Source organism: Chlorocebus sabaeus, chromosome 25 (genome assembly GCF_047675955.1).
Source record: "Chlorocebus sabaeus isolate Y175 chromosome 25, mChlSab1.0.hap1, whole genome shotgun sequence".
In the NCBI taxonomy this organism is placed as follows: domain Eukaryota; kingdom Metazoa; phylum Chordata; class Mammalia; order Primates; family Cercopithecidae; genus Chlorocebus; species Chlorocebus sabaeus.
The window spans coordinates 23,639,596-23,663,880 of NC_132928.1; the positions used below are offsets into that span (position 1 = coordinate 23,639,596).

At 46.3% G+C, this 24,285-nt stretch overlaps 1 protein-coding gene across 1 annotated transcript; it reads left to right on the forward strand.

Moving 5' to 3' along the window:
• The first annotated feature begins 1,786 nt into the window (after nt 1-1,786).
• PM20D1 (peptidase M20 domain containing 1) lies at nt 1,787-24,040 on the forward strand. Its single transcript, XM_073011558.1, has 13 exons — nt 1,787-2,061; nt 4,008-4,094; nt 6,409-6,641; nt 7,070-7,156; nt 7,750-7,880; nt 8,181-8,300; nt 9,213-9,288; nt 9,768-9,829; nt 10,100-10,178; nt 11,992-12,063; nt 19,961-20,129; nt 22,189-22,288; nt 23,807-24,040. The coding sequence occupies exons 1-13, from the start codon at nt 1,893-1,895 to the stop codon at nt 23,928-23,930; spliced, it is 1,509 nt and encodes a 502-aa protein (XP_072867659.1). The 5' UTR covers nt 1,787-1,892; the 3' UTR covers nt 23,931-24,040.
• The last annotated feature ends 245 nt before the right edge of the window (nt 24,041-24,285 follow it).

Here is a 24,285-nt window from a genome sequence, read left to right on the forward strand (position 1 = left end):
CCAGGGCTGTGGTATTGGCCTTCTCAGAGCCAAAAGACACTGTTGGAATCTGGATGGCACCTGTCAGAGTCAAATAGTGAGAGATGAAAGATTAAAAATGAATTAATCATTGTTTTTTTCCTACAATCTTCTGTGCATAAAAAGTTCTTTTGCATTTATTATCATATTGCAGAGGGCAAAACACTAATGTGAGGTAGGCGCTATTATTTCCCCTAATTCAAAGATGAGGGAAAAAGCTTGAGTCCAGGAGTTCAAGAGCAGCCTGGGCAAAATAGTGAAACCCTATCTCTACAAAAATAATAATAATTTTAAAAAATAATAAATACATAAATAAAATGTCTCTTTTAAAAAAATTTTAAAGTTTGGTAGAGATTAGGCTACTTTTTACTAAAAATTCTGTCAATGTTCATGTTTAAATTTCAACTCTATTTTTAACATTCTAAATCTTAAACTAGGTGGTGAATCCAGAAATGTTCATTATGCTATTCTTTATATCTTTATAATATGTGAAGTATTTAATGATACTGTTTTAAAGTTGCTATTAAAAAGTAACTAGGCAGGGCAAGGTGGCTGACGCCTGTAATCCCAGCACTTTGGGAGGCCCAGGCGGGCAGATCACCTGAGGTTGGGAGTCCGAGATCAGCCTGACCAACATGGAGAAACCCCATCTCTACTAAAAATACAAAATTAGCCAGGCGTGGTGGTGCATGCCTGTAATCCCAGCTACTCCGGAGGCTGAGGCCAGAGAATTGCTTGAAACTGGGAGGCGGAGGTTGCCGTGAGCCAAGATCGCCCCATTGCACTCCAGCCTGGGCAACAGGAAAGAAAACTCTGTCTCAAAAAAAAAAGAAAAGAAAAGAAAAAAGGAAAAGAAAAGAAAAGTAACTACATGGCTGAAGTTTTTTTTGTTTTAAGCAAATCTTAAATGAAATGCAAACGCCAGGAGTGTGAATTTGTAGCTTTGGTCACAGGTAGCAATATGACCTTATTGACTGTATAGCACTTACTGAATTTTTCTTGAGAATTCTAAAATTTGAGAGTGGTGCCAAATAAAATTGCATCAAGAAATCTGGAAGGAACAGTTTCTTCTGGCTTCAAGAAATCTAATTTTATATTTCTGTGACATAAGACAGGTTTTCTTTTTTCCAGAAAGATCCTCCACTCTGAATAACCTTAAAATTTCACTTGGTTGAATACATCAAAATTATTTATACATCAAAATTCTCTTAAATATTTTATAGTAATCTTTCTAAAAATCCTTCAGTCTTACTGTACCTGTTTAGAGTTGCAAAAATGTCGTGTTAACATTAATATTAAAAGCACTTTCGATAAAATTTCTAAACAGGAGCCAACCCTCTGAGCTGGTATTTCAAAGCAGTATCTACAAACAGAGCAATTTGTTCCAATTTTAGATGAAATCAGGCTGGGAACCTAGAGAGCTCCCCGCCAGAACCTAGGGAATGGTGGTCAGGTCCTAAGCTTCGGAAAAAGGGAGCAGCAGAGTATGGTCTGATAAGTTTCGTGCATTTTATTTTGCTTTTCCTCCTTTATTTGATTTGTTGTCATACAGGAAGGGATTTATGGGTGAGAGATCAAGTGCAGACCAGACCTGACTCTAGCCTGGAGCCCGACCTCACCTGTGCTCTACTGTATCTGCTGGCCTCAGCACGAAAAACCACAATCCCCGAAAGGCCTTAAGGGTCCTGGGCGGGGTCATTCTGTCGGATGGGTGTTCCGCAGTCCCAGCGAATCGATGACTGGTCAGATCTGGAGATGGGGTGTGGCTAAGGCTGTTTACGGGAATAAGAACAGAGCCAGGACCCAGAAACGCTAGTCGGGGCGTTTAGGTCAGAACTCCTCCGGCAGCCTGACAGCAGGAGCTCGAGAGAAGCATGGCTCAGCGGTGCCTTTGCGTGCTGGCCCTGGCGGCTGTGCTGCTCCTAGTTTTCGCCACCGTCTCCAGATCGATGGGCCTGAGAAGCGACGAGCATCAGAGGGCGTCGCGCATCCCTGCTGAGTTCAGCAAAGAGGAGCGCGTCGCGATGAAAGAGGCGCTGAAAGGTGAACCCTGGTCCCCTTCACCCATCTATACTCAGATGTCGGTCCTTCCCTCCCCAGGTCAACCCGTGACTCCCCGCTTCCGCCGCAAAGCATCCGCTACTGCAGCCGGAGCCCCGACACGCACCCCAGCCCGGCCCCAGCACCCTTCCCAGCACATCGTGCCCCGGCCTGGGGACGTCACACTTCCCCCATCCCTGCCTCCTGGAACTCTGGTGTGTCCTGCCTAACCTGGAAACTCCAACTTCACCCCTCTTGGCGTGACCACCGTCCACTCTTTCCCCTGCTTGCCTTGAGTATTACACGAACTTTCATTTGTACATCACTTTTAACCTTTGAAAGTTTGCATGCCTGATAAATTACTGCGGTGTCGTAAAATAAGACAAATGATATTAGTCTTATCTACAAAGGAGAGAAATTGAGGCTTAAGTCAGCTAAATGATCTTCCCCAGGGCCCCACAGCAAAGAGTGGGCAGTGGGTCTCAGTATCTAGTGCCGGACTCGCTGGGATCAGATGGCTCTAAAGAAAGGGAGTGGAGTGTTCCTGGGGTGTGGGATGTTCCTAATTCTCAGTCCTAATTGAAGAATATGTCTCCCCTAGATCTCTAATCCAGACCAAAAACTCATTCCCGTTCTGAATCTGCATTTTCCAGGAAACAGGAAAGTTTCTGTTCAGAGTGCTAGATCCTATGGGATGAAATCCTTCTTTACCATTCAGCTTAGCTCCAGTCTTTTCCCTTTCATTAAGTAATGGATTAAGAGAGACTGCCTGCATAAACATATAGAAGCAGATGCAGGGACCAAAAGCTAACCCCAATGGTTGGACATAGATTGTTCATATGCTAGACTGACAGGCCTGGGAGGCAGAGCAGGGCTTTCCCAAAGCATAAATAGTTAGTCCTCTAAAAGGCATTAGACAGCCACTCCCAGTCTGCACAGAACAGAACAAAAGCTATGTGAGAACCTAGAATAGGGACCTTATAGCAACACAGCTTAGAACTCTGAGCAGGGGACAGAACACCTGAGCTCAGATCCTTGGGTCTGCCCTTGAGTAGGCACTCGAATCTTTCTGAACCTCGGCTTCCCCATCTATCTGGTGGGCTATGCTATTGTAGCGTTGATCCTTAGCAAAACTGATGAAGTTTGTCTTTCAGAGACCGTTCCTGCCTCAGGTGAATTTGTTCTCACTGTGTTCTTGGAGAGCAGTCTACTTCAATATTCTCATCACTCATGCTTTCCCTCCCACTGGTGTTTGTCTTTGATCATGGAACTCTTTAAAACTGTAAAGCCTTAAAGACTCAAAGAGAGGAGCCCAGGGAAGTTTCAGGAATTGAGACAACTGAGTAAGGAGGATGAGATTATTTTAGGACTGAGGAGTTTGTTTGGGGGCTTCTAAATCCACCCCTTCCCAGGCATTATATGCCCAAAAAGCTGGTCTTGGTTGACAGACTAGTGAGACTCCACATTAGGAATAAGCCTTTACATACAAAAACAAAAACACACAAGCCTCATTGATGTAGGACCCAGGACAGTGGGTGCCTTGAGAATGATGAAGCTTGGATTCATCAAAGGAAGTGGTGATTTCACAGGTAGTGAGGCCTTAGAAAGTAACTTATAGTAGCTTCCCTTCAAGACTAGGGTCCAAAAATTCACGTCCCCCCAATCTTAGACTGTATTTGCCTTTAAGAACCGTATCAGCCTAACAAACCCAGAAGACATGGGTTTAAATCTCTAGTCTGCCTGTTGCTCACACAGCTCACCTAACCTCTCCAAGCTTTTTTCCTCATCTTTGAATTAGGGGAAACAATAACGCCTACCTCACATTAGTGTTTTGCCCTCTGAAATATGATAATAAATGCAAAAGAACTTTTTATGCACAGAGGACTGTAGAAAAAAACAATGATTAATTCATTTTTAATCTTTCATCTCTCACTATTTGACTCTGACAGGTGCCATCCAGATTCCAACAGTGACTTTTAGCTATGAGAAGGCCAATACCACAGCCCTGGTTGAGTTTGGAAAATACATTTATAAAGGTCAGCTGCAAATCAGGGGCAAGGGGTGGGTGGTAGAAAAAGCAATGGAGACACCGTTCTTTTACAAAGTGATAACGAGTTTATTTTGCAACTGATCAGAGGACAATCTAATTCCCATGGACAGAGTAGAGACTGTAGATTTGCTCTTGGAAAAACTAAGCCACCATATGTAGGGCAAAGATTGAGAGTTCATCCAGCCATTGCATGAGAGTATAAACTCTCTCAAATTTTGCCCTACGTATGTGTCATTCAATAAATGTTAAATCATCAAAAGGTAGAACTAGGGTTTCCTTCTACTTATGCAACTGCCCAGAACTATGTTCCATGCTCCTCCCACCCCTACCTCCTTACACACCCCCACACACCTGTACACATACACTCCATGTACTCAGGCCTACTCCAGATTCATTACTAACACATTTCTAGGCTTCTAGGCAGTCAACAACTTTGAGCTATAACATCAGTCCTTCTCCCTCATCCCCACCACCCATTGAGTACAGAACTGAGGATGGATGGGTCAGAGGAAAAAAGGATTCTTGGAACTCCTCCCTCTCCTTGTGAAAATCTCATGGAGAGTAGTGAGATTACCTTCCTAAATCTAACTAAAAACAACCCCTCCGAAGTTGTTGGAGGTGGGAGAAGCTGGTCTAGGAGCAGCAAGTAGCCCCCTCTCTAACACCCTGAGACAAATGGCTCTGGGATTAGCCATGCATGGTTACTTACACCTGTAGTCCTAGTTACAGGAGGCTGAGGTGGGAGGATCGCTTGAGTCTGGGAGTTCAAGGCTACAGTGAGTTATGAATGTGCCGCTGCGCTCAAGCGTAAGTGAGAGTTCAAGACCTTGTCCCTGAAAAAAAAAAAAAAAGAAGAAGAAGGAAAAAACAAAAATGAGTGGCTCAGGGATTAATGCCCAGTAGCCAAGCTGAGGCCAGGCTGGAAAGGCTGGAAGTCTTTACTAAATAGGCGATAAACGCAGGAAAATAAAAGTATAGTGACAGTGAACTAGATAAGCTAGGTGACAAGATAAAACCATATTATTCTTCAGTTTTTGGGTATCCACAGAAGTATATGTGAATTCTTCCAAAAAGCCCAGAGAGAGAGAAAATCTATTTCTCCTATGTAGCTAAGGTCGCTTGAATAATTGACCCTAGGAACATCTACACCTGCACACAGAAGTATGACCTTGTGCTAAACAGAATAATCTTTATGTTCACATAACACATACACTAGATGTGTGGCTTTTTAAAATGAAAAATGTCTCTGGATTTTTAATATAATATTCAAATATAATTTGGTTAATGGGGCCTACTAATTTAAGATAATAATTTAATATAATTTGATTAATGAGGTCTCCTATGGTCAAAATTTAATGCATCCCTCATCTGCATAGCCCTTTAACACGTACTTGTGATAGCACGTTATGGGTCTGACCAAGCCTGAGCTTGAGATATTGACCATCTTAATAGTGAGTCTTTTTGTTTTGAGATGGAGTCTTGCTGTGTCAGCTAGGCTGGAGTACAGTGGTGTGATCTCAGCTCACTGCAACCTCCACCTCCTGGATTCAAGCAGTTCTCCTGCCTCAGCCTACCAAGTTGCTGGGATTACAAGCACGCGCCACCACGCCCGGCTGTTTTTTGTATTTTTACAAAAAACAGAGACAGAGTTTCACCATGTGGGCCAGGCTGGTTTCAAACTCCTGACCTCTAGTGATCCACCTGCCTCGGCCTCCCAAAGTGCTGGGATTACAGGCATGAGCCACCACGCCTGGCCGAGTCTCTTTTTTTTCTGAGATGGAGTTTTGCTCTTATCACCCACACTGGAGTGCAACAGCGCAACCTCAGCTCACTGCAAACTCCGCCTCCCAGGTTCAAGTGATTCTCCTCTCTCAGCCTCCTGGGTAGCTGGGATTACAGGCATGAGCCACCACACCTGGCTGATTTTTGTATTTTTAGTAGAGACAGAGTTTCGCCATGTTGGCCAGGCCAATCTCAAACTCCTGAACTCAGGTGATCCACCTGCCTCGGCCTCCCAAAGTGCTGGGATTATAGACGTGAGCCACTGCGCCTGGCCTTAATGGTGGGTCTTGATTTGCATGTTATTATATAGTAATAGCACATTGAAATATGGGGAAGACGAATTTCAAAGATTGTCCAGGTAGATCAGGAATCAGACTAGCTTTGTCCTAGAAGGCTTCCTAAAGAAGGATGCATGTTTAAAAAAACAAGTAAATAAAGGAACAGGAAGCACAACATGGTAGGAAAACCTAAGGAAATTGTTAACCCTGGTTCTCTCTGCCTGCCCTTTTTGCCTCTAGTCTTTCCTACAGTGCTCAGCACCAGCTTTATCCAGCATGAAGTTGTGGAAGAGTATAGCCACCTGTTCACTATCAAAGGCTCGGACCCCAGCTTGCAGCCCTACCTGCTGATGGCTCACTTTGATGTGGTGCCTGCCCCTGAGGAAGGCTGGGAAGTGCCCCCATTCTCTGGGTTGGAGCGTGATGGCGCCATCTATGGTCGGGGCACACTGGACGACAAGAACTCTGTGATGGTCTGAGATGCAATATTCCCTCTGACTTGGGGCCCTAAAGATCAATTCAGGATGGGGGTGCTTGACTGACCCTGGCAGGTGGACGATAATGGTAAAAAGAACCTTGGCTCCAGGAGACCTGCGTTCCAGCCATCAGTTTGTCACTTCCCTTCTCTGGGTCTTGATTTCTCAGCTGTAAATGGGATTAAATGGTCCCCAGGGACTCTTTCAGTCCTGTCATTGATATGTTTATACTCTTCTCCAGGTGGTAAAGGTTATGTTTCTCCACATCAGGTCCCCTGTATTATTTGAATCTGTTCTCTTTCAAGAGAATCTATCAGATCCTTATCCCACCATCCTTGATAACAGGCAACTGAGTGTCTCTGATACCCTGGTACTCCCACCTAAATAACATCTTTTTCCTCTTCCATTGTGCTTCTGAACCCCAGGCATTACTGCAGGCCTTGGAGCTCCTGCTGATCAGGAAGTACATCCCCCGAAGATCTTTCTTCATTTCTCTGGGCCATGATGAGGAGGTAGAACCTCCTCATCTTATACCTATCTCTGTCCTCTGTTGAGGGTAGGGGAGTGGGCGCTTAACCCTAGTCCAGTTTGCCCACAGTGGCAAGGTCTCCATGATATGGTAGTTTACCACCTTCTCTGTGTGTCTGTGTGCCAGGACTATCTAAGGACCTTGACCAAAATTCAGATTCCTGGGCCCTGTGCCATAGATCCGAATTTTTAACAAACTCCTTCATAATATTTGAGGCAGGCAGGGGGTCCATCACCTATACCCTGAGAAACATAGGTGTGATGGAAAAAGAACTGAAAAGGGAGAGCGATAACTGCATTTTATTTCCAATGATGCTACTTAATTAGACCCTGGGCAAGTCACTTCACTCTTTTGGCTCCAGTTTCTTCATTTGTGAAATAAGGGAGGGTGGACCTTTCCAGCTCTGACATTCCAGGATTCTGTGAGGCAGAATTCTCTAGGGCCCTGGCTCCCAGGAAGGAGACTAGGTAGAAAGGTTCTGGAGCCCCTAGCTAGGCTGAATGGGTCCCCATTAGCTATGTCTGGAGGTCTGTCTCTGACTGAGAAGGACTATAGCTCTGTGTTCCATGTCTGCAGTCGTCAGGGACAGGGGCTCAGAAGGTCTCAGCCCTGCTACAGTCAAGGGGCATCCAGCTAGCCTTCGTTGTGGATGAGGGGGGCTTCATCTTGGATGATTTAATTCCCGACTTCAAGAAGCCCATCGCCTTGTGAGTAAAGCACCCCACTCCCCACCTTGGAAGGAATTCTCACCCCATTTGAGATGACCCCAGCCTGGTATCTGTGAGCCATGCTGAGACAACTCTTTGTTTACACCTCTCGCATTAATCGCCCCAATCTTTAAACTCTCCTAGGCTTCCCCTTCCATTCTTCCTCTAGTATAAAATTTTTAAAACTGCATGAAGCTACCTCCTTGCCCACTAGACTATTGCACAGATGGATCTATGGGCCTATGGGAGAATTCAGAGAGGCAAGAAGTCAGGAGGGTGGTTTCCGATCCTCTTCTACAGAATTGGTGTCTCAGAGAAGGGTTCCATGAACCTCTTGCTGCAAGTAAACATGTCTTCAGGCCACTCTTCAGCTCCTCCAAAGGAGACGAGCATTGGCATCCTCGCAGCTGCTGTCAGTCGGTAAGCAACTCCTGGCTCTGCTCCCATGCCAGACTTAAGATGGAAGACCTGGCACTTTCGCACTTTAAATTTGAGGAGGCTCAGCTTCCTGCCCTAAAGTTGGGCTGGGAAACTATGCTTTATAAAATCAACACTAGAGGAAGAACAGAAGGGGAAACCCGGGACAGACTAAAGATCCAGGCGATTAATACAAGAGGTGTAAACAAAGAGTTATTTCAGCATGGCTCACAGATACCAGACTGGGGTCATCTCAAATGGAGTGAGAATTCCTTCCAAGGTGGGGGTTGAGGGAGACACAGGAGAGACAGAGCCACCAGTATCCTGCAAGGGCTGGAGTCAGAAGAGGATCTATCAGTATATACATATGGAAAGCAAGGACCTACAGGCAGAAGCTAGGTCAGGCAACTAGAGTAGTCCAGAGTCCAGACATTTAGAATCACAAATTGGCAATGACTGGTAGAGCTGTCGAAATTTTCCACCTGTCCTGGCAGGAGGACAAAAAGAAATAAGAGCCACTGGCTATGAATGAGGACAACAGAATCTGTAACAGCAGAGCTTACCCCTGGCTGGGTTTTCTTAGCAAAGTGGGAAGGAGTGCTATATTCATTCAGACTGTCAGGAGACTGACAATTCTGCTGTAGTATGGGATGGACTATGAGAGCGGACACACAAGATTCTAGAGAACAGCCGAGGGAGAAAAGAAGGACCCTAATGCCAACTTGGTAGACAGGGAAAGCTTCTGCGGGTGTTTTGAGATCTTCAGAATGTTGAGTTGGTAGAGGTGGGAGGAAGGTGAATGGGAGACCTCTTGGCCAGGAGTGTTGAAACTTCCTCCTATTTCCCTTCTTCTCTTCAAGCCACTGATCTTTGGCTGGGGTTCACTAAGTCTTGAGGACTCTGTTTCTCTTCCAGACTGGAGCAGACACCAATGCCTATCGTATTTGGAAGCGGGACACTGGTGACGGTATTGCGGCAAATGGCAGATGAGGTATGGGAAGACGTATCACATACTACTGGTCAGCTAGGAACAAAAGAGTGACAGAAAAGTAACCTTCAGAGTAAGAAAAGGACCCTAGTGCTGCCTAGTGCTCTGGCTATTCTCACCTGTTCCCAGCCAGTGGCTGAGCCAAGACAGAGGGATCTGGCTTGTTCTCTATGGCTGTTAGTGTGTTTCTGAGACCCTAAGACCTAATATACCCTTTGGGAGCTAGTTCCCACTTATCCTTGAGGCTGCTGAGCAATTGTTCTAACCAATCGGATAAGCCAGCCAGGCAGTAATTGCCTCCCCATTCCTGACCCTCTAGCAGGGATTGAGCTAACTGAATTTAGCCGCACTCCTGACTGCTAAGGGCTCCTGAGGCAGTTCTAAAGTGGAGAGACATCCAGGTCTCAGAGACCCAGGCTAACGTAGAGGTGACCCTGTGGTGCTGACCCCTTGGAAATCCTGCTGACCTTGTTCTTTCCCAGTTTCCCTTCCCTGTCGATAAAATCCTGAGCAACCCACGGCTATTTGAACCCCTTATAACCAGGTAAAGTATTATCCTTCCTTCTTTCATATCCCTCACCTCAAACCTACCCACCCCCAGGCCCCTCTCCTTGGCTTAACTGGACCTGATTAATCATCCCTCAGCCACCAGACACTGCATCTCTAAGTGTGTATATTTAAGACATCTCTAAGATTAAGATGTCTCTCTCAGTCTTAAAGATCTCCAGGGTTCAGGAAAGTGGGTAATGTTTCTGCCCCTTTCCTTCACCCCATTGGTTCTTTCTAACATCTGACCTTGGTCCTTTTGTTTTAGGTTTATGGAGAAAAATCCCTTAACCAATGCAATAATCAGGACCACCACGGCACTCACCATGTTCGAAGCAGGGATCAAGGTAACATCTCTGGTTCCTCCCCATACAGCTTTTCCCTACCACCCTCCACTCCTCCCTTCCTTGGCTCTATCTATTGGCCCTTCCTTCCTTCTCTGTGTGTCAGCTGGATCCAAGCCTAGCCATGTAAAGACATAGGCCTTTCTGAAATCTTGAAGGGAGTTAGACCATTCTTGTAACTGCTGGTACCACCAGCACAACTTCAAGGGGCACCATTCACCTAGAGTACAATGTGACCTTGAAGCACTCTAGTAATCAGGTATATAAGTGAATGGCCGGGCGCGGTGGCTCAAGCCTGTAATCCCAGCACTTAGGGAGGCCGAGACGGGCGGATCACGAGGTCAGGAGATCGAGACCATCCTGGCTAACACGGTGAAACCCCGTCTCTACTAAAAATACAAAAAACTAGCCGGGCGAGGTGGCGGGCGCCTGTAGTCCCAGCTACTCGGGAGGCTGAGGCAGGAGAATGGCGTGAACCCGGGAGGCGGAGCTTGCAGTGAGCTGAGATCCGGCCACTGCACTCCAGCCCGGGCTACAAAGCAAGACTCCGTCTCAAAAAAAAAAAAAAAAAAAAAAAAAAAGGTATATAAGTGAATGATGCCCCTGAATTAATTCCTAGCGTAACTTCCTGGAGTATCCAGTGTGTCAGCTGTAGTGTTCATCAGAATAATAGCACTGTGTCCTGACATTTGAGTGGTGTTTTCATCCCCCCAGGATACTTTGTTACTCCATCTGACCCTTCTAAGAGCCCTATGAGTATTACCCCAATAACCAGTTGAGAAAACAGATGCACAAAGAGGTTGCAACAGCTAATTTTCAACAGCCCAGTTCTGTCCCTAACAACTTAGTGCTTTTTTGCACCATATGAGTTCAAAGAAACATATGCACTTGGGGAGTCTCCCGGCCTCCAAAGAACAATCCCTCCCTAGCCTAATTCTTTTCTCCAATTAGTCCTGGATTCCTCCTGGTCAGGCAAAAAAGTCAGATTTTACAACAGGACCTGGGAAACCACCAATCCCTGCTAGAGGGTCAGGAATGGGAAGGCAATTACTGCCTGACTGGCTTATCTGATTGGTTAGAACAATTGCTCAGGAGCCTCAAGGATAAGTGGGAACCAGCTCCCAAAGCGTATATTAGGTCTTAGGGTCTCAGAAACACACTAACAGCCATAGAGAACAAGCCAGATCCCTCTGTCTTGGCTCAGCCACTGGCTGGGAACAGGTGAGAATAGGCAGAGCACTGGCCAGCACTAGGGTCCTTTTCTCACTCTGAAGGTTACTTTTCTGTCACTCTTTTGTTCCTGCCTGACCAGGAATATGTGAGGAGTATGTGTTCTTCTCATCCCCCTCAAGCATCAAACCTGATGTGAGCCCCGTGCTATGCCATGATGGGGGCCAACAGAGGCTCTGGCTGCCCCGTTGTGAGTAAGCACTAATGTTAACAGCTGCAGAAATGTCCTGGGTGTGCTGGGAAAGAAAGTGCATGCAGAAGGCTTCTAATGGCACAGCATGGGGCCAAAACAGAGATATCTGGGCGATCAGAGAAAGCAGCCTTGCTCTGAACACGTCTGTGACCCCCTCCGGCACCAAGAAGCACGAAGGTCTGGCTTAAAGCAGAGATACCCCTTCAGCTCTGAATATAACCACATGTCACTTAGCTCAGAGAAGACAAGAGGCAGACTAGAAAAGCTAAGCCTTGGGTCCTTAAGTGAAATCAGCCAGCTCTGCCTGAGCTGAGGAAATTAGCATTTCCTGGGCAGGCAGATGTAGAAGATTTGAGGTTGACTCAGGCCAGGGTTTTGTGCTTCTCTCTCTAGGTGAATGTCATCCCCTCAGTGGCCAAGGCCACAGTCAACTTCCGGATTCACTCTGGACAGACAGTCCAAGAGGTATGTACCATATGTTCCAGACAGTTCATGCAGCATCAGGGAGATGTGGCCCTCAGGGCCCAGGTTTAACTACAGTCCTAGGGCTGGTCCAGTGTCCTATGTATTCAACCAACATTTTTCAAAGACAACCTATGCACCAGTTACTTCGCTAGGATTGGAGATCCTGGGTTTGGATATACATGGGGTCTGGAGTGGAAGATAAGTATGAATAAATGATAGCAATACCTATAGTAATAAACATTATATATATGTAGTAGGTTTGCTATGTTTTTTTTTTTTTTTTTTTTTTTTGAGTCGGAGTCTCACTCTGTGGCCCAGGCTGGAGTGCAGTGGCATGATCTTGGCTCACTGCAACCTCTGCCTCCTGGGTTCAAGCAATTCTCCTGTCTCAGACTGCTGAGTGGCTGGGACTATAGGCACATGTGCCCAGCTAATTTTTTGTATTTTTAGTAGAGACGGGGTTTCACCATGTTAGCCAGAGTGGTCTTGATCTGACTTTGTGATCCACTCGCCTTGGCCTTCCAAAGTGTTGGGATTACAGGTGTGAGCCACCACGCCCAGCCATATTTGGCACCTTTCTAAGGTATGCCCATACATTTTAATCCTCACAACCACCCACCCTAAATCTGCATTTAACTGGTGAAAATTGAGGTACAGAGTACCACAGCAATCAAATAGTATACCCAAGATTATACATCTAGCTGTCTAGTTCCAGAGTTTGTGCTTTTAGCCACAACCCTAAACTATGATTATAAAAATTAGAGGGCCGGGCGCGGTGGCTCAGGCCTGTAATCCCAGCACTTTGGGAGGCCGAGACGGGCAGATCACAAGGTCAGGAGATCGAGACCATCCTGGCTAACATGGTGAAACCCTGTCTCTACTAAAAAATACAAAAAACTAGCTGGACGTGGTGGCAGGCACCTGTAGTCCCAGCTACCCGGGAGGCTGAGGCAGGAGAATGGCGTAAACCCAGGAGGTGGAGCTTGCAGTGAGCTGAGATCCAGCCACTGCACTACAGCCTGGGCGACAGAGCGAGACTCTGTCTCAAAAAAAAAAAATTAGAGGTGAACAAATGGCCATAGAACCACTGCAAAGAAAGAAATTCATGCTACTTCTTAGGGTCAAAAAAGTCTTTTCTGACTACCAAAATTTTGAACCAAGCCTTAGAGGACAAACAGAACTTGGCTAGAAGTGAGACATTCATTGTGGCTTAAGGAATAGGATAAATTGGGGACAAGTAATAGGAGATGAAAACTGATAGGAAATGAAGTTGTAGTTTAGAGATCTGGGCCTTGTATGCTGTGCTGAGGAGTTTGGGCCCTAATCTGTGAAATCTGTGACAGGTGAGAACTTTTAGAGGTCTTCAATCAAATACTCAGATTTGCTTTTAGAGAGGTCATGCTAGCAGCATTGAAGAGGGAGTGCTGGAGGAGAAGGAGACAGGGAGCTATTGCAGCATCTTAGGTAGTGCATGTGAAGGTCTGGACTGAGGCCATGGTCATGGCGTGGAGAAGAGGGCACCCACCAGAGGTGGGAGAGAGGTGGGTTAAATAGGATGTGGTATGTATATGGGTGTGGAGTGAGAGAAAAGCAGGATGGCTCCAAGGTTTTTCACCTGGGTAGTTGACCAAGTAGTTAATGCCTTTCACTAAGATCGGAAAGTCAGAAGTAAAAACAAGTTCAAAAATATCATAGTTTGGAAGTTTGAGAAACTTATAACATATGAAATAGGCAATTATAAATACTTCAGGTCTGGAGAGAGATATGAACTAGAGATACGGCTGGAGTGTCACTCACATCATGGGAACCTCTAGATTGAATAAAAGCCCATGGGAAGAAGGTGCAGAGAGCTAGGAGAGAAAAGAGTTGAGGCCAGAGCCTTGCAATGGTCTGCTATAAACATCAATTTAAAAATGAATGTATAATTGCAAACCACGATGAGTGCTATAATGAAGAGGAACCTGGTGCTTGTTAGAGAATATAACAAGGAACCAGACCCCATCTGGGAATCAGGCAGGACTTCCTAAGGCAGTGATGTTTAAGCTGAAAGCCGAAGGGTGAGTAGAAGTTACACAGAATGTCTGACATCCACAGTAAATGCCAGCTTATTTAAACATCAGATTGAGCAAAAGGAATTCAAAAGGTAAACCTGATGCTTCAGAAAAAAAAAAAAAAAAGATCCAAAAAGGCAACCCAGTGACTATCAGATGAGTTATACATTCCAGAATACAACAGGGTTAGGGGCAGTTCTGTGGCACAGATCATCAAGGGTCAGTGGCACTTGGACTTCTACGGTCCTTTCTCCTAAGTTCTTCCCCAGAGAGGACTTTACTTGCCCTCATGCAAGGAGAGAGGCACACTCCCCATTGTAGAGCAGGGAGCAGATCGACATCCTGCCCAGAGCCACACACCATTGAAGGGGGTCGGGGGAGTGCAGGGGAGTTAAGACCAATGTGAGCCCTGGGTTCTCCTGCCTTTTATCAGGTGCCAACCTTTGTCCTCTCCCTGGGGTCTCATGGGGCCAGGAAATCACTGAATTCCCCTCATTGAGCTTCTTTCCACCGGTTTTTTTTCCAGCCTCATTCCAACTCCATGCCCTTTCCAAGGGCTGTTTTCCACCCAGCTGGGGCTTTCATCTCCCCAGGTCCTGGCACTCTTCCCTCCTCTCTATTCCCCTGCCACAGTGACCTTCCTTCCGGTCTCTCTGATGAAACCCGTGGAATCCCTAGGTCCATCCTGCCCACGTGCTGCAGTGAGGAATGGAAAGCCTCCATATTCAAAAAGCTTGTGGGTGCATTTGTCCTGGTTACTCCTCTCCCTCGGGCCCCATTTCCATGCATCAGGAACACTCCCTGCTGCACACCCTGTGCACAGAGCCTCGGGCTGCATCCAGCAGGAACACAGGCCGCCCCCAGAGTTCTCTTGCTCCATATTCAACTTCAGTTGTAGGTAGGTCTCCAGCACCTAGCTGTGAGGAACAGAACCTTCAGAAATCCAAGAGGCTGCCATGTGGAAAGGAAGGTGTGTCCTGAATGGGCCTGAAGGAGTAGAGAAGCCAGTGGGAGATGTTTAAGAGAGTCTCCACTTGAGGGAGAGTTTTGGAATGTGCTATCTTGGACTGTAATTGTGCTCCTCATCACTAAAAGGGTGGAATAAGAGTGTTGTAGAGAAGATTCTTTCCTTTCTTCCTTCATTTATTCATTCAAGTATCTATTGGTAGCTACTGTGGACTAGACATTCTTCTAAGCATTTGGGAGAATGGTGAACAAGACAGACAAGATTCCCATTCTAATGGTGCTTACGTTCTAGTGAAGAGACAGCAGGAAGCAAGGAGATTTTTTTTAAGTGGTAAATGCCACAAAGAAAATAATAGGATGCTGTGTCACAGAGTAATTTTGGGGCAGGGGTAGAGCAGTGAGCTCCTTTAAATGCAGTGGTCAGTGAAGCCCTCTCTGAGGAGGAGCAAAGACCTGGCAATAGCATCCAGGCAGCAAGAGCACAAAGTGGGGAACAGTACAGATGCCCTCTAATTTCGACAGGTAAGATTCTGCTGAGTGTTTATGATGAGTTTAGTACTATATTACTAGAGTATGTTGAGACAGAGTCTCACTCTGTCACCCAGGCTGGAGTGCAATGGCGAGATCTCGGCTCGCTGCAACCTCCACCTCCTGGGTTCAGGTGATTCTCCTGCCTCAGTCCCCTGAGTAGTGGGATTACAGGTGCTCACCATGGAGCAAGAGAACTCTGGGGGCGGCCTGTGTTCCTGCTGGATGCAGCCCGAGGCTCTGTGCACAGGGAGTGCAGCAGGGAGTGTTCCTGATGCATGGAAATGGGGCCCGAGGGAGAGGAGTAACCAGGACAAATGCACCCACAAGCTTTCTGAACATGGAGGCTTTCCATTCCAGCACGTGGGCAGGATGGACCTAGGGAGTCCAGGGGTTTCATCAGAGAGACCGGAAGGAAGGTCACTGTGGCAGGGGAATAGAGAGGAGGGAAGAGTGCCAGGACCTGGGGAGATGAAAGTCCCAGCTGGGTGGAAAACAGCCCTTGGAAAGGGCATGGAGTTGGAATGAGGCTGGAGTATATTCATTATCAAAAAAAGGAGAGGCAGGGCCAGGCACAGTGGCTCATACCTGTAATCCCAGTGCTTTGGGAGGCTGAAGCCAGAGGATTGCTTGAGGCCAGGAGTTCAAGACCAGCCCGGACAACACAGCGAGACTCCATCTCTACAAATAAAAATAAATATTAAGCAGGCACACTCCTATACTCCCAGCTACTCACAGGAGGCTGAGGCAGGAGGATCTCTTGATCTCAGAAGTTGGAAGTTACAGTGAGCTATGATCACACCATTGCATTCCAACCTGGATGACAGAGCAAGACCCTGTCTCAAAAAAGAAGGAGAGGGGTTAGATATTACAGGACACCGTATCTGAGTTCATTATAAGGAAGGCATTTATAACTGAAATGCTCAAAAATGGAATGGTGTATAGCATGCAGTGACGAGCTTTCTGCCACTGGAAATATTCCAGCAGATGGGATGACAACCTGTCATGAGTTTTCTAATGAGCAGCCTTACAGCAGGACAGAAGCTGGACTTGCTAACTCTAAAGACCTTACCTGTTTTTAAGTATCCATTGTCCTTCAACAGCTGTACCATTCACTTACAGGAAAATATCTTTACACATAAAACAGAGAGCAACATAAGGTTGTGGGAATGCACTGTAAGAACTACAGGAGATCTGGGCCGGGTACGGTGGCTCACGCCTGTAATCCCAGCACTTTGGGAGGCTGAGCTGGGCGGATCACAAGGTCAGGAGTTCGAGACCAGCCTGACCAACATGGTGAAACCGCATCTCTACAAAAATACAAAAATTAGCTGGGCATGGTGGTGAGCACCTGTAATCCCGCTACTCAGGAGGCTGAGGCAGGAGAATCACCTGAACCCAGGAGGCGGAGGTTGCAGCGAGCCGAGATCACATCATTGCACTCCAGCCTGGGTGACAGAGTGAGACTCTGTCTCAAAAAAAAAAAAAAAGAACTACAGGAGATCAGAGAAATGAGAGATTCGTGTGCTCTAAAGTCACCTTTGAGATCTCTCACCATTGACAAGTCTCTCCTCCTAGTTCCATTCTTGTACCTCTGATTCTTGCCCAAGGTGGTCCCTCTATTCTAAACAAGCAAATAGCAGCTAGCATTTTTTGAGTCCTTACCATATGCCAGGCACTGCCCTAAGCATATTACACATATTAACTCTAGTAACGGTCACCACCACTTATGAGGTAGGTGCTACCATCATCTACATGTTAACAGATAGGCAGGCTGAGGCACAGAGAGGTTAAGAAGCTTGTCCAAGCTCACACAACTGTGAGTGACTGTCCGAAGCACAAAGTTGGTTGTTACATCTCAATTTTTGTGCCTGCCCCTCTCCATGCTCAGACGATCTGTTTCCTCATCTCTGTCAGTTTCATATCCTTCCTTGAAACTTGGGCTAAACATTCATACCACTAAGGAGTCCATCTCAGATGAACGCCTCCTCTCAGGTTCTACTCCATACCACCTCTAACTGTATGTACTTAGGAAGCAGTAAAGCGTTATTCCCATAAAGTCAGACAGATACCCGACCTGACAAAACTGACTATATAACCCATGGCAAGTTATTTAATGAATCAACGCCTATTCTTATTTTTATTGGTTCACATCTTTTAAATTTTGTGTATCCAAGATTTATTGCATGCCTTTTATGTGCTTGCTACTGGAAATGTGGAAATGAGATAGACAGTCCCTGCCCCTGAGTCAGACACAGTCCTTGCCTGGCCTAACAGCTAGTGGGAAACCTGAGCTCTTGCAACCTCTTACGGAAGGGATCCATTCTGCATGCCTTCTTTGATTTCTGGAGGACCCTCTAAGGAATTTGGAGCAGTGGGCATAGTCCCAACCCACCTCATGGAGGCTGACTTCGGAAACTTGCCAATGGGCTGAGAATATGTCAAGACCGTGCACTAATTCTTGTATTAGAATATTTGTATTATAAGTGCTGGAGAGAAAATATGCTCTGAGAAGTGAGAATACACTTTGGTGACCCCTTTGCCCATCCAATAGCAGGATACTTGTTTTGATTCAAATGGTGGTTTCTAAGCCAGAAGTGGGAACCTTCACTTCCTCTCCGGACTCAACTCCTAACATTCTTCTGGCATAAAAGAGGTACTCTTGGGACAGGGCACGGTGGCTCACGCCTGTAATCCTAGCACTTTGGGAGACCAAGGCAGGTGGATCACCTGAGGTCAGGAGTTTCAAGACCAGCCTGGCCAACATGGCAAAACCCCATCTCTACTAAAAGTACAAAAATTAGCTGCACATAGTGGTGCATGCCTGTAGTTGGGAGGCTGAGACAGAAGAATTGCTTGAATCCAGGAGGTAGAGATTGCAGTGAGCCGAGATGGTGCCACTGCACTCCAGCCTGGGCGACACAGCGAGACTCTGTCTCAAAAAAAAAAAGAGGTACTCTTGGCCAGGCATGATGGCTCACACCTATAATCCCAACAGTTTGGGAGGCCAAGGTGAGCGGATCACTTGAGGTCAGGAGTTCAAGACCAGCCTGACCAACATGGTGAAATCCCTGTGTCTACTAAAAATACAAAAATTAGCCAGACGTGGTGATACATGCCTATAATCCCAGCTACTCAGGAGGCTGAGGCAGGAGAATCACTTGAACCTGGGAGGTGGAGGTTGCAGTGAGCCAAGATTGTGCCACTGCACTCTGGCCTGGGTGACAGAGTGAGATTCTGTCTCAAAAAAAAAAAAAAAAAAAAAAGAGGTAATCTTAAGATAATGTCCCACGTTCAGGTGATCTGCAGCTGTGGGACAACCCCCTCTTTCTAGAGCAGAGGCAGTTTTAAAGCAACTACTGAACAAATGGGTTGGGACTAGTGCTGGAGCTTTGGAGAGCGAAGGTCCCTCTAAGTCAGTCTCCTGGTCCATTCCCACGTGGCTCTATGTGACCTAATCCTCGGGGTCTGGTCTACTTCCTGACTGGGGACAGGAATTTTTCTGGATTTACTCTATTCGTTTCAGACTGAATTTTCTAGGAGTTTCCTCAGGTTCTTTCCTGAGGAAAGGAGGCAAAGAGAAAACTTGAATACCAGTATCACAACTTCTGACTTGTTGTCTGTGTTGAGCTCATCTTCCTGGCTCCAGTGCAGCTGGTTACAAACAGGAAGCAGGAATGCCCAGAGAGGGGAAAGAAAAGTGTGTGACCCTTTTATCACCTGTCTGAGGTTCTCCGAGGCTGAAGCCAGGTCATCACATCTATTCCCCAGCCTGGGGATGATTGACATTCTGCTGTCTCTTCGACACTTTCAACCAGCCTGTGGCTCACCACCCAAGGGGAAAGATACATAACTTCCTGATTTTCCAATTCCCATCCAATTTTTCATCCAAGGGATGTCTCACCAATGCCCTTGGAAGGAGATTCCATGCTCCTGGCTGAAATGGTGCTTTTTGTAAGGATAGCTATAGGCTTTCAAGAGAGCCCAGGCATTGCTCTGTAGTGACCCAGTAGTCCTAATTTTCCAGCCAGGCCACCCCCCTGCCACTTCGTTAGTTTGGTTGCTCATGTAAATTTGTTCCTATTCAAGATCTGATTCATGACTGTAAGACAAGTCTCCCAAAACATTTAACCTAAATCTATCATGCTATAGATTGCTTTCCAGGAAGACCCAACTCTTACATCACCTTTAGCCAGTCAGCTGAAATTGAAGTCCCAATGTTTAAAAAAATGAGTCCTGTCTGTAAACCCCCGGGCTCTGCCTTGCTGGAAAGAAAGCAGAATATTTAAGCTCATATTGTACATGTATAGAAATCAATAAGAAATCAAACCCCCTTTGTTTCTACCCTGGAGGTCCTAGAACTCACGAAGAACATTGTGGCTGATAACAGAGTCCAGTTCCATGTGATGACTGCCTTTGACCCCCTCCCCATCAGCCCTTATGATGACAAGGCCTTGGGCTACCAGCTGCTCCACCAGACCATACAGTCCGTCTTCCCGGAAGTCACTATTACTATCCCAGGTAATGACTTCATCAGCTGTGGCTGGAGGGAGGAGGGGGCTGGAACTGTTTCCTATCCAATGTCTACTTCCCCACCCCTACCCCAGATGTTCAGCCTGTAAACAGCTGGCTGCTTCCCCTCCTGATGAGACTAGAACTGTATTTTCCCTTCAGAGTGGAAGTGAAAACGCAAACAGGAAAGGAGCAGAAACAATAAATTAGGTCAGTCAAGCCTGGGTCTTTGCTTAACCTAGGCCAGCCACTCTGGCATAGAGGGGAGAATTGGCTTAGACTACTCCCTCCTCTCTAAGAGTCACAGAAGGGGCCAAGATCTTCCCAGAGTCTGGTTCTGATCTATTCTAGGATAACAGCTCAGCAGCAAAGCTCAGAATCTTTAGCTCAGAAAAGCCTCCCAGCCTATACCATTTGCTTTAACCTAATTTACACTTCCCAGCCCAGATCAATCCCAGCAGCACTCCTCTGTACCCCTTCTGCAGCCTTCTAGCACACCATCCAAATCTGTGCTTTGCAGACAGTGGTTCTCCAATCTAAGAGTGGAAGAGGTCTCCCCAGGGAACTATTAAAATGCAGATTACCTGGACTCACTGCAAAGATTTGGGTTAACCAAATCTGGAAGGGACCCTGGAATTTGCCTTTTTCACAAATATCCACAGGAGATTCTGACACAAGGTGATGACTAACCATAGTTTGAGAATCTCTGGGCAATGGTTATTGCTCTAATATTAAGACATTGCTTGGCCAGGTGTGGTGGCTCACACGTGTAATCCCAGCACTTTGGGAGACTGAGGCGGGTGGATCACAAGGTCAGGAGTTCGAGAACAGCCTGACCAATATGGTGAAACCTCGTCTCTACTAAAAATACAAAAACTAGCTGGGCCTGGTGGTGGGCACCTGTAGTCCCAGCTACTTGGGAGGATAAGGCAGGAGAATCGCTTGAACCCAGGAGGCAGAGATTCCAGTGAGCTGAGACAGCTGCCCTCCAGCCTGGGGGACAGAGCTAGACTCTGTCAAAAAAAAAAAAAGACATTGCTCAATAATATGATATTGCTCAATTATTAATGTTCTAATATTAAGACCCGTGTCTAGTTTTCTTTTCTCTTGGTCTAATCTGAGATTCCTCCAAACATCCAGGAGCCCGGCCTTCACAGTCCCAGATTCTCCTCCCTTGGCCCTTAAAGGCTACCTACTCTATTCTCTTTCTTCTGGAGCGCTTACTGTAATCCGCCAATGGGGCCAGGCTTTTACAGAAAAAAGACAGGCAGAAATCAACCACAAAGCAAGGAACTGTGAAGGGCCTGGATGTCCATTTGAAACCAGGAGTGGAAGATGGAACAAAACACAAATTACCATCTCAAATCACCCCACATACTTGCGTTCTTTTCCCAAAGAACACACCTAGGGGCACAAGTCCCAGCCCCTGCCAGGTGACCTGCTACCACCTTCAGGAGAGTGGGAAACTGGAAAGAGTATCTTGGCACTTTCCAGATCAAAGGTTTGACCCTAGGAAGACAGAGTCATCCTTCAGAGAATGAGAATAACAGGAAATTTTGTTCCAATTCAAGAGGGTTATATTTTATAGTAGTAAAGTTCTCCCAGAGGGTATTTATTTTTGACCTAGAGTGATACAGAATAAAGGTCAGGTGATAAAGAAGTGCTATGTTTCTCGTTTCTTAAATAGCAAATGGCCATGGCCTTGGGTATGAAATGAAGATATTGGCCTCCCTGGTCATCATGGGGAATAGCAAATGGCCATGGCCTTGGGTATGAAGATATTGGCCTCCCTGGTCATCACAGGGAGAGGACACTTCCAAGGCCATTGGTGAGACATCCCTTGAATGGTCCATCCAAGGGATGTCTCACCAATGGCCTTGGAAGGAGATTCCATGCTCCTGGCTGAAATGGTGTGTTTTGTAAGGATAGCTGTAGGCTTTCAAGAGAGCCCAGGCATTGCTCTGTAACGACCCAGTAATCCTAATTTTCCAGCCAGGCCACACCCCAGCCACTTTGTTGGTTTGGTTGCTCATGTAAAGCCCCTTTCCTGTTAATCTTCCCTCTCTAGGTACTTGTCTTGGCAACACAGACAGCCGATTCTTTACAAACCTCACTACTGGCATCTACAGGTTCAATCCCTACTATCTACAGCCTGAAGACTTAAAACGGTGAGTGGAACAGGTTTGAGCAGCAGGTGGGAGAAAAGAAACACACTTGACGTGTCTCTTTCCCACCCCGTGCTCCTGACAGTCCACAGAATCAGGGCTGGGGGAAGCCGGGATTTGGCAAAATGAAATGGAGACATTGTAGAACCTAACCCATCTCCCGTCCTTATTGCCAAAGTCTCATTGTCACCCCCTAGAATTTATGGAAATTGGCCCCTCTTTTATCAAGATGGAGATAATTGGGTGATTGGGGAGAAGCTGGTGGAATCAGTACCCTTGGGTGCTAATCCCAACTCTTCCTGTCTTTGGGAGAGGGCTTATCCTCTGGACCCCGTTTTCTCCACTTACAAAATGGGGAGACTCCTCAGCATTTTGTGAAATGCAGACCACACATGAGGTCAAAGGTGGGTGCATGTTTTGATTTCTCAGAAGAAAGCACTATGGAAATCCACGATGTGAGCACCAATTTTAACTGCTCTGTGTGAATTACTATTTTTGTGGGTTCTTCAGCACATTTTTAATCCTGGGGTATGGGAGGACGATTTACATTTACCTCTCTGCTACTTATCATGTCCAGACCTGGTCTCCCCATCTTAAGTCCTCTGTAGACAGAGTGAAAATATTTGAATAGGAGCTTAAGAACAGCTTTCTTTTTTTGTTTTTTAAATGGGAGATGGATAGGTACTCTGTTTCCTTTTATCTTTGAGATTACATATGTAGTTTGGTTGTTGTTTGTTTTGTTTTGCTGTTTTGTTTCACTGTGGGGAGGCAGGTTGGTGGATGTAAGGTCTGATAGTAAAGTTCCTAGGTGCCACAGAAAACTGGGTAGGTACCCTGGGCAGTTGCCTTCTCTACCCTCTAGTGGGAGAGTAGGGGACTGGCTTAGAGATAGTCTAGCTAGGTACTCTGTCCTAAGAGAAAGAGAATTGGAAAGATAGTTCTCAGTCAAGTGTGGTGGCTCACACCTATAATCCCAATACTTTGGGAGGCTGAGGCAGGAGGATCACTTGAGCCCAGAAGTTTGAGACCAGCCTGGGCAACATAACAAGACTCCATCTCTTAAAAAAAATTTTAAAAATAAAAAATTAGCCACACACCTGTGGTCCCAGCTACTCAGGAGCTGAGGTGGGAGGATCACTGAGGTTGAGGCTGCAGTGAGCTGTGATTGTACCCCTGCACTCTAGCCTGGGCTACAGAGTGAGAACCTGTCTCAAAAAAAAAAAAGATAATTCTCCTGGAGGACAAATTATTGAGTGGATTTCACAGCAGGAGATTATTTTGGACTCCCCAAGAGTTTATTCCACACTGTTCTTTGTCATGAGCATGGATGGATCCCTGAGAAACAACCAATGTGTCATATGAAATCTCAGATGCCCCCTCCCTTGCCCTTCCCTTTCCTAGCCCTGGAGGGCCAATAGTTTCCAGGTTGGTGAGGGGAGTAAGGAAAATGCTCTATAATAACATTTGTGCTGTGGCACTTGGCCCTCCCCTCCTTCCCTAAATGCATCTTACTTTCCTCAGCTTCCATGGAGTCAATGAGAAAATCTCGGTCCAAGGCTATGAGAACCAAGTGAAATTCATCTTTGAGTTGATTCAGAATGCTGACACAGACCAGGAGCCAGTTTCTCACCTGCACAAACTGTGAGGTCAAGGGGCCTGCTGGGTTAGGCATGCCCGACCCCGGGCCAGGACTAACCCAAAGGGGAAAGCCAGTGTTGATGAAACTTTCGATTAAAACCACATTGTAAAACATTGCCCATCTGTCTTGCTCACTCTTAAACTCACCCAAGAACAAGGGCAGGGGTAAGGTAAAGTCAGCAGAAATCTGGCTTCTCCCTTCCTCCTGATATCTGCATCCCTTGATCCACTGGCATTTGCTGCCTTCTTGTCCCTTATCTGTCTTATGCTGGTTATTTCACTGCTTCACCCTCCAGGCTTGGCTTAGCAAATGTAGATTTGAGAAATCTCAACCAGCTGTTATCTGATAGGAGTCTTTAATT

Coding starts and splice junctions, on each gene's coding strand:
- PM20D1 (XM_073011558.1), top strand. CDS start 1,893: ATGGCTCAGCGGTGCCTTTGCGTGCTGGCCCTGGCGGCTGTGCTGCTC. Junction 2,062..4,007: donor GATGAAAGAGGCGCTGAAAG/GTGAACCCTGGT, acceptor TGACTCTGACAG/GTGCCATCCAGATTCCAACA. Junction 20,130..22,188: donor AGTCACTATTACTATCCCAG/GTAATGACTTCA, acceptor TTCCCTCTCTAG/GTACTTGTCTTGGCAACACA.